Below are 10715 nucleotides of genomic sequence, written 5' to 3'. Positions count from 1 at the left end.
TGTTGTCAATAGGGTTGACTCTAACCTGCACTGCTGAATGATGACCAGTAGATGGCGAAAGACAGTAATAAAATTCAGAAAGACGCTTAACTAGCTGCCTATTTGTGATTCATGGATATTTTTGGTTGTATTTACTGAGACTTAATCCTACCTCACTGTTGTATGAATGTTGCAAAAGCTATTATAAATTGCTTTCCAGCTTTTTTCTTTAAAGTAATCTTATTTTGTTCCAGTCAATTCCTCACTTATGTCTCACTGAACTCATTCGCTAATGTCACTAATTTCTTTATGAGAATTATATAATTTCCATGTGTTTATTCTTTTAAATGTATGTTAATGTTTGTTTGTTGTTGTTACTGTATCACAACTTGGCACGAAAGTCACGTAAGAAAGATTAAGAGTCTTGGTTGGAGTTTTGTTCATCTGTCTTTTGGCTGAAGGTTTACCCCCACATCCATTAGGACACCATACTCCATCAGTAAGTGACACAAAGGGCAAAACTGTTATTAACTACTTTAAAAAGGTTGATTGATGTTAGAATATTAAAGGGTCTGTCAACAAAACTTAAGCACATCTGAACAAAGTAGCAGTGACCGCTTAGATGGCATGTGGTTTATCTTGAAATGTCTCCGTCAACAATGAAAATGCCACAGAATATACATACACAGCTATGTCACATTGTGTTATCCTCTTGCCTGGACGTGATTGGGGGTGACTGGTCGCAGCTGAACTAGCTGCCAGCCAGACAGCTTTGCTTGTTTAAAAAAAAAAAAAAAAAAGCCCTTGGGTCTTTTAGATTTCAGAGGTTGAGGCGACACTTTCGTAAGAAGGAGTTTCCAGGCACCCACTTGGCGTGATCAGAGGGAAAAACGCAGCGGTGTCTGTGAAGCCTTGAGACCATATCATAAATGACAGTGCAGCAACAGGGATGAAGCCAAATAATATGCGAGGAGCGATGGAGGAGGCACGGCGGGGCCTTTTTTTGGCTCGCCTCTGACCACGATGACTTATTGTCTATGAGCGCTAGAAGAACAAAACAAACACAATTTCACCAGCACTTGGGGAGGAGCTAAATTATATTCATCTCACTTTTGTTGTTGCACTTCAGTCAGAGTCAGTGAAGCAGGATTTAGACGGAGCTGGCAGGGTGAGACAACCTCTCTGTGGAGGATACCCATACATCTACGCCTCTCTTCTCAGGAGTGGCAGCCAGGCAGTAGCTGGGATGTAGCCAAACAGCTGCGTCTGCGAAAACGAATCCCTGTTGTCTTTGCGCTGCTTTGACTATGTATTTATCATCCCCTCGTGGCAAAATCTGTGTACCTGCTTACATAATGCAGGATTAATCTGATCAAATGTAACAGGTCACTGCAGGAGAGGGGAGCTTTGTTTAGGAGTGATCCAGCCTCCAATGCCTCAACAAATGAGTTCAAGGATTTGCCTGAGAGAGGTTTTGCGAACATGATTTCACACAGCGGTGATAGAAGCCCTTGTTATGACGTGAATACATCGACCAGGCATAACATTAAAACTCTGATAGGTCACAACTGCAACAAGGGAGACCCACATAATATTAGGAAGGTGGTCATAATGTTATGCCTGATCGGTGTATGTATACAGACTTATTAAAAGTAGGTTTGTGATTCCAGAACTGAGAAACACCGAAACACGATGTAATGTTAGGGGATCTATCTAAATCCCACAGTGGTGCGCATCATTAATTTATAAAAGCAGAAAAATTTGTGTTTCACAGTGAAGATCACGTCCTTAAATGTTCCACTTAAAAGTCATTTGTTTTATGTGCAATATGCTGCCACCGAGTGCTTAATAACTCAGTGTGAACGAGGAGCTCTGGAGCTGTTTTGGGAGACTCAGTAGCAATTTAGGGAAACCCTTGACTAAACACTTAAAGTCTGATGGATGACAAAGAAGCATTCAGCGTTTTTCATATAGTGAAATATCCCTCCGTGTCTTTTTCATCTGATGTCATTTTCTCCCTCATTGACCTGCAAACACATGTAATTTAACACTGTGGTTAAAATCAGCGCATGCACAGAGACCGTAATTACACCATTGCATTTTGAAGATCTCATTAAAAACTGTATGATGAAACTTTACTGCTTTCCACATGTGCCTCTTTTCAAGGTAGAGCGTAAAAAAAGTGTGAATATCTTAGTGTAAGGGTGCAAATTTGGCTTATGACCATGTTTTTACATATGCTGTTTTTTTTTTTTCCAACTGCAGAGAGCATCGCTGATGAACGAAGCAGCCCTCAGATAAAGGACGAAAACGGAATGATAATGAGCGTGCGAGAGAAGCGCTGATAATTATGTAACGGCAGAAATGGAGACGCAGAAAAGACGGGATTACTGAGCTGGGTGTCTGCGCGGCGCTTTGCCGCTGCTGGGTTTTGTTTATGTGCAATTAAATTAGCCTTGTCCCCGAGGGTCCCTCCGTGGCAGGAGGACAGCGGCGAATAACAGACGGATGACCCCTCTCCTTATTAGCGCTCCTGCTTTAGTTTTCCTTTTATTTGGACACATTAAAGCGTCTGATTTTTGCCCCGTTTCTCCAGCACTGGAAGCAGTCGAATGTTTTTTTTGCCTCGACCAGCCCCTTGTATTAACATAAACATGGGTAAACCGGTCGGGATTAAACTCATTTAACATCACAAACAACTCAGGGAGCTTCAAACTGCAGAACTATTCACGGTCAGTCAGGAAAAACAAAGCAAACCCGGCTAAATGTCTGCAGGGCATCTCACCTCAGCCTGAACTCCCCTCCTTCACGGAGTCCTTTCAGGTCAGCGTATCATGCTAAGAGGGTGAGTTCAGCTGCAGGTCTCTGTCAAGGCCACGGCAGCCTCACGCGCAAGTATTCAGAAGGATATGCCTTTTAAACATCTGACCAGCAGGCTCTGGGTAATGGCTTCCCGGGAGGCAAATGTGATTGTGTGAATTGTGGTGTGAAAACGAAACAAATTTTAACCACCAAAATAAAATCTTGTATTAAAAAAACAAAAAAACAGAAGGAGGCCAATAATCGTGTAAGAACAAGCCCATTAAAAGCATGAATTGCTTTCACCGGCTGGAATATTTTATTGTAATATGTGAGAAAACAAATCCCCGCGCAAACCCACAAGTTTCCCTCCACTCATCCGTTGGGGAGGAGTGTGACCTGAGCGCGCTCGTTTTAACATCTTGCAGTGTGGAAAATCGCTATCTCTTCAGGCTCAGCAGTTCCCGTCCCGTGAGCTGTACGAGCGGAGGGAGTGATCCAGGGAGAGAGAGGGAAGTCAGCGCTTCTAAAGCATGATGAGAGACAGTAGCAGCTGTTGGCGACGACAATCACGCCGCACATCTTTTATTTAATGAGTTATGCCACTGGACTGTGCGGACGAGTATACACAAAAGGGACTTCCTGCTTGCACGTGGTTACAGGCGAATTGTGACAGAAATTAGAGGCGGACGAGGACACATTTCATTTCATATTGCAGAACAAATGGGGTGCCGTTCAGAAAAGCGGCGCCTTTTCACGGCGTGGAGCATGAGGGCCGCGGCAAGCGCAATGACAACGCGCCGCTGTGATGAGATTGCGGATCGGAAGCTATTTGTCCACGCGATAGCGAGCCTGTTTCCACCGAAACGTTACAGGATGTATCATGTTTCTTATCTTATTCTTCCTCTTGAACTTATCTGCTGCGACCAGAATAATTTAACGACACAAGTTAATGTGCAAGTAGCCCGAGTGGAGTTCGTTATCGGCTTATCAGCTGGAAAAAAGGGCCTCGGCGCAGATTACCAAAAAAACATTTCGATATTATCTTGTTGGTAGTACAGCCATTCATCAAAGTGGAACACAAGCCTGTCCGCTCACGGCAGTCCAGCTGCTTGCATACCTTCATAATGATGCACTGTATGTTGTGTGTACGCGTCTGTGTGTGTGTGTTTGTAGGGTGAAACCAATGTAAACAGGGAGGGTTAAACTAAAGCATAGCTCTGGGGTTTTAAATAAATACTGGCTAGGTCTGAGAGTGGCAGACAGCTTTAACACGCCCACCCCACACGCACACACACACAGGGCGACTGTCTCTCCTGCTGACACGGGGAGGACGGCCGGCCACCATGGTTGACAATAAAGAAGCCAGCGAGAGCCGTCACTAACAGTGCCACAGCCGTATCTGCTCGCCTCCATCTAGCGCGTTTGTAATATGAAGTGTTACTCACCACTTGTCATCCTGCGGCTGCACTTGTAAAGTTAGAAATAGCTTCTGGAGCCACTTGGGGATAGAGAATTTGGCAATAGTTGGGTCTGGCTCGGACGCAGGCGGCAGTAAAGTATATTGAGTGGCATAAGACACTGGGCCATAAACTAAGAGGAGGCACTGGACGAAACTTTGCTTCCTCGCTTCGAAGAAAACAGCGAGGTTTAAAGAACTCTTGTTGAAGCGTGTTATTTTACCAGCGCCAAGTGTGAGTCCAACTTTAACTTTTGCACTCGCCATAGAGAGCCATATTGTGAATGTAGTTCAGAGTATTCGGGACAGAAACGAAGGTGGTTTGGTTGGAGATAATTGAGACATTTACACTCATGTCTCTGAGGTCTTGGTCAGATCTTGCCTAAACATCTGTCCTGAGTGATTTGATCGCAATTGAGCAGCTTAAAGTACAGGTGGATGTGTTGATGATGGATTTCATAACCGATCACTTCTTAGACCACGTCTGGAGGTGCTCTGGGCAACTTGTGACCACAAAATGCATCCTGTGTCATAAAGAGCCACTGACATACTCTAGCATAAGTGGAGTTTTAGGTCATTCATTCAGATTTAGGGTTTTGCCTTAACAAAAAAAAAGGGGGAGGGGGACCAAACCTCTCCCGTCTGGAACCCCAGAAAGTAAAATAAGTGTTATTTTACTTTCTCCACACAGACAAAGGCTCCCATGAAGCTGGTTGGTGTATCTGGTGTGCGTTTGGAGAAGATGACGACAAGGGATTCTCAGTGTCAGGGATCGAACAAGATCAAACCTGTGCCGCGAGGGAAAGCACATCGCTCCTCTCTCTGGAACGCATCGAATGCAAAGTCCTCTGAATTCTGCATGGACGGATGAATTTTTTAAAACTCCTAGCAGGCCTCTACATCTAAAAGGAGTGGACGTCAATGGCTGCCCTTCCCGCAACCATATGTCATATACATATCACACCAACACAGATGCACTGTTTATGTGATGGGATCATTTTAAAGTGAGGGGCAGCATACTTAAATATGTGCGCAATGATGAACTGCACTGTGTCAAAAAAAACAAAACAAAAAAAACTGAGGAGGCAGGAAAACCAGGAGGTGTGTTTGTGTGTGTGTGTGTGGTTGCCCACAGTGGTGTGCTGCAGTCCGCTCCCTGCCGTAGTTGAGTAAACTACATGGACATTAGCGGGCGCAGCGGCGCAACCACGGAGCCAGAGTGGATTAAAACAGCGTGCGTGCGCGAAGAGCCGCTCGATAAACGCCCGTGTGACCAAGTGAGAAACCCCGGCGTGTAATCGCAAGTCCGTTCCAGCAGTTTGCGGCTGCGGAAACACCAAAGGGAGACGGGCTCCTGGTAAACTCGCTACTAGTGCCGTGCATTGTGCGTCAAGCAGGGAGAGCTCGGCGGGAATGGCTTCATCTCCGTGTGGCAACAGTAACTTTGATTCCGGTCTGGAAATCAAAACTCGCTCGGTGGAGCAGACGCTTATCCCCCTAGTTTCGCAGGTGAGTACGCCGCGAGCACGTAAAACGAGATGTTGTGCGGTCTTACCCCGAAACCCCCTCGCACTTTTTTTACAGCGCACTTTGTGCATTCTCGCGTTTTTACCTGTTTCTGTGCGCCGCACGTTTCCTTCTCGTGCTGCGTTTAAAGCCTGGCCCCACGCGGGAAGGATTTACAGAGTCGTGACACTGTGGCCGCTTCTCTCGTTTTAGTTTTGGCACGAGAGTAAAAGAGACGCGGCTCCCCGCTGTAAAGTCGAGGGGGTCACAAGTTACAAGCGGCGGCGTTGAGACTCCGAACAGACGAAACGAAACGGTGATTTCGTTGTTCCGGGGGAGAACTCCCTCGGGCGTTAATTACATAACAGACTCCTGTAAGTGGGGAAGTAAAAAAATAAATAAATAAATCGGCGATGACCACAAACTCTCCCGGAGGTCCTCACACACATTTAGAGAGCGGACTAAAATTCAAGAAGCGATGAGTTTGTTTCTTTCTTTCCCCCCCTACAAGCTGTGCCAGTGCTGAACTGTACTGTGAATGCCACTTCTCTAAATGGGCCACTTTGAGGCACGTGCTTTGTTTTTCAATAAACAGAAGAAGATGAAAGACCCACTTAAGGCCAGTGCACTCTTTCAGCAACTCTTCTTCTGCGCACTCAAAATCGGTAGTAATAGCTTTAGAAGCACAGAGCTGAGGTCAATGAGCTAATTAATCATTGTGTTTTGTGGTGGGCTGCAAACTCTCATGTACTTTTTTTAATGTATATATATATATATATACAACAGTGTCAATTTTGGGATCATCTCTATTCCAGGAAAAACCGCAGACAGCTTTTTTTTCAGAGCTTCTGCTTTCAGCATGACTGTTGTTTTGAGCACGTCGCAGAGAATGGGAAGTACGGGGCTGCATCTCCTGAATAGGGAAATGACCACCCGTCTTATAAATGATAATATCCCCTTGTTGTGCTGGGAGGCTAAAGGGGCCGAGGCTGGTAAATGTTTTGTTGTTTTTCCCTGAGAGACAGTGGAAGAGAGGGAGAGAGGCACCTCACTGCTGGGTTAACAGAGCCTGGATAATACCATGTAATGGGGAGGGGGTGGGAGCATGACACTGTCCTCCACCCCTCCGCGCACACTGACAACCTGCTTCCTCCCTCTCGTTGCACCGGCTCGGTTCAGCGATAGAAGGTCACCCTGCTCCGGCTCGGGCACGGTGTGGTTATCGGAGCAGGATCTGCTTTCTGCGCAGGCTTTTCATTTGAGAACATTTTGAAGACTTGCATAACAAAGGAAATCTCAAAACATTTGCACACAGACAGACTGGACTCAACAGATTTCAACATCTTTTTTTTTTTTTTTTTTTTTTTTTAACCTCTTATCATTCCAGGCTTTTCGCAAGAAGACGCCTAATTAGGACATACCCAAAGTAAACTGAATGCTGTTCATGAACATTTTGGAGCTCATCCATGGTGTTGATCTGCTTTGAAAGCCAAGGCTCTGAAGTTTCTATCACTAAAGTCAGAATCAAAGATGGCAAACTGTTAAAGAAATAAGAAGTTGCTGGGTTCGCCTGAGCTAAATGTTAAAGGATTTCAACAAAAAAAAAAAAGTTGTTTGAGATTATACTGTAGGTTGTTCTGTGCACCTAAAAGCCGTCCTTCCCAATTCAGTTCGTACCTTAGGAGCCACGTATGTCTTTAGACCTGACACTGTACTTTCCACATTTCAAGCTTTTGTGTGTTCATACAAACATGAAAAAGTTTCTGAGTTTTCTCATATAGTATGAGACATCAAGGATGTGCAGACAACAGTCAGTATAGGAATATTTATTGTATGGACTGCTGTGATATTGAGCAAAATCACTGAATAACTCAGCAGCACTCTGCGTTATCTTATTTAGTATTTACTCTGCAGCAAACTTCACTCCAGTGCGCTGTGAAAGAATGGCTGGCCTCCAGTATACAGTACACAAGGATATGCTGTATACTGTAAAGGCATTCAGCTTCCCACAGTCCACTGTTGAATAGAGGGCCTCAAGGACAATGTTTCCTAATTCTCTTTTTCTTTTTCTTATTCTTTCCTCGATCTGAGGCATGTCCCCATAGCAACGGAACTCTGCAATGCTGAAAGAAACCACATTTCCAAGGAGCGTCAACTCCATATGTAATGTGTTGTGGTAATGTCACTCGTGTTACTGTTGACCGGTAGGCTTCACTCCCCGACTGCTGTTGGTGCTCGCCGTCTGACAGGGTCACGTGTACAAATTAATTGCAGCGAATATGCGTAAAACGCGCGTATATAGCTGGGTGGATGTGTCAACCAACAAAAACAACAACGATTTAGAAAATGTGACGAAGCTTTGTAGAGATCAAGTTGGCATTGTCTGACCAAACATTGTGGGACTCTCGAGGGGGAAAACCCTCCAGGGAACTCCCTTGAGTACTATATTCATTCAAAGATATATATATTTTTTTTTGTTTTTTTTTTCACCACCTGCAAGAAGTGACGCAATAGCCAGCTAGTGGTTGCTATAGCAACATCACATAGTTCTGCACCACATACGAAAACATCACGTATAGGCTCGAATAAGCACGTCAGTGTCGAGGTTGTTTGGTCGATGTTTTGCTCCGTGTTAAAGTTAAAAGCCATGTCTCTTTTTTTTTTCCTTGAATGCCATTTAGCTCTACCGCAATCAAGTACCTAAGTACCTACCCTGAAGTGGGAGCTTAAAAAATTTTCAAAAAAATTACTCCAGAGGTTCAGAAAATCAGCTCTAAGAGCCACGATATTTCTCAGTTCTCAGTAGAGCAGACACACAAAGAAGAGGTTACATTTTCCCAACAGATATGGGAACTATAAAGTTCCTGCGGTTACGAAGGCACCTAGAATAAGATAGTATAATGTACTTGTGGCTATATATTTTTTTTCTATTTGTTGATAATCTAATGAGTCTAAACTCGCTTTACTGACTAAACAATTCGTAGGTTAATTAACAAAGACCCAAATATTTCACGCTGGCCTGGTTTTCTACGTGACTTACATGGATTTTACATGATGATTACATATTCATGAGTTGTACAAGAGACAAATAAACGTGCGGAATTGGACGCGACGGCCTCCTCTAGGATAGAAAACGTAAACACGAAGCGCCACTTGAAAGTTTTTACGGCCCACAGAATTCTCTGCGTTTCTGCACAGCAATGTCTCCAGACTTCTTTTCTGCAGAAATGTAGAAAATTCTGCACCATGCAAAAACCTTCAAGCGGCACCGTGACAGGACAGTGATAAATAGTTGCTGCAGAACAACTCTCAACCCAATCACTTTTTGTGGTGGCGTGTCGAGTCAAGCCCCACCTAGAAATCTGAATAACCTCAGTATAAGACAATAAACTGAGGTTCAGTCCAGCTGTGGTTAATTCATAACCACCTTAATTTGTGTAGTATAACCCGATTAGGATGCTTATGTGGCATTTCAAAGATCGGTGTTGCCTTACATAGGTTTTAATTGAATTGTTAGACTTAATGGAAACAAACCCACTGTGTGGGCCGTGTGGTGCCGCTTTTCTTCTTAAGGCGCTTTGCATGCGTTTGTGTGTGTGTATGCGCACTTATGTGTTGTACGGGCCTTTAGATGATTATCAAGGGGGAAATGAAAAAGGAGTGTAAGTGAGAGGAGCTGGTGTTTGATAAGGTTTCATGTTGTGCGTTATCAACTACTTTTATTATGTATCTCCTCTCTTCTTTTCTCGTCTCATCTCCTCGCTGTGACATTGGTATCCTTAGGCCTTGGTTATCAGCTTCACTCCCACCGCATTGTAATTATAGGCCTGGGAGACTCCCGGCTTTGCACTGTATACACACACACACACACACGCGCATGGTCCCACCCACATCTTTTCTTTTCATGCTTGTATGTTCACCTTTCATATGGATTCTTTGCGTATGCACTTTGTAGGCGGGTCTGAATGTCAACTCCCTTCGCAATGTCCCGGCTGCTCTGAGATTTGGTCATTTAAATAACTTAAGTGGCTTCACGATCTGGATGCGTTTGGACCTCGTTCTCCAGTGACCCATTTGCTTCGAAACAGAAGCTCTTGATGGAACAGAAATCCTGGCCTCAGCCAGGAAACACTGATGTGTTTCAGATAGGTTTGCATTAAAAGGGGCACGATGAGGCTAATGATTTTCTCCGGCAGTGGTCAAAAATGTAATGGGCACCACACAGAGAGAAGACGAGCCTAAGCTGACATGTCTGCTGTTGTGTGCGTCCTACCTGTGATGTGGTCTGTAGCCAGCTGGAAGGCAATTAGCAATAATCTGGTTGTTGTTGTTTTTTTTCCTCGGGATCTGATTCCTGGTTTGAAGTGGTGATTAGCCTGTTCCTTGCCTTTTTTGTAGCTGAGGTGTGTTTCCCCTTTAAAAACACACCATCCCAGTCTAGGTGCGAACCCGGTGGTCCTTTACTGCTGAGGTGTAAAGGCGCTGTTTTGAGGCGAGGGAGTGTGGGAACGAACATGAGCCGGGGAGTAACGTCTTAGACTTTGATCGCATCGGTGCGCGTTTTAAACCCTTGTGACACCCTGGCCTTGTGATTACACAGCTCTGCCATCTCCATCATTTTTCTTCAGGACTAAGCCGGGAGTTTCTTAAAAGATTTTCTGCTATAATTGGCCCGGGAAAAATCTGTTCTCCGTCCAAGTTTGTTAGCAAAGACTTTGTCATGCTTTCAGGGGTTCTGTGGCGCTTGCAGTTTTCGCCTTCTCATGCGCTAAAGAGGACTGTGAGCCAGAAAGCCTTTTCATGTTCATTTTGCTCACAAACAGGATTGAAATGGCGTATTTATTTCCCCATACAAAGGCTCAGCGTCAGTTTTGAGTGCGCGATTCGCTCAGAGCGTTACCATTTTGTCGCTTAAGTTCCACATTAGGCAAAAATGCTGACAAAGGAAGCGCTCCTTAAACATGCTTCTGAC

General features: G+C 44.6%; 1 protein-coding gene across 1 annotated transcript in view; it reads left to right on the top strand.

Moving 5' to 3' along the window:
* Positions 1 to 5376: 5376 nt before the first annotated feature.
* The window catches only part of ctnnal1 (catenin (cadherin-associated protein), alpha-like 1), a 51411-nt gene continuing 46072 nt past the window's right edge, over positions 5377 to 10715 (top strand). The window contains exon 1 of the mRNA XM_047605146.1: positions 5377 to 5746. Within this exon, the coding sequence (XP_047461102.1) occupies positions 5651 to 5746 (96 nt within the window). The 5' untranslated portion in view covers positions 5377 to 5650. The remainder of the gene's footprint in view (positions 5747 to 10715) is intronic.

The sequence above is a fragment of the Mugil cephalus genome, chromosome 14 (genome assembly GCF_022458985.1).
Source record: "Mugil cephalus isolate CIBA_MC_2020 chromosome 14, CIBA_Mcephalus_1.1, whole genome shotgun sequence".
Classification (NCBI taxonomy): domain Eukaryota; kingdom Metazoa; phylum Chordata; class Actinopteri; order Mugiliformes; family Mugilidae; genus Mugil; species Mugil cephalus.
This window is presented reverse-complemented; position numbering and strand designations above follow the sequence as displayed.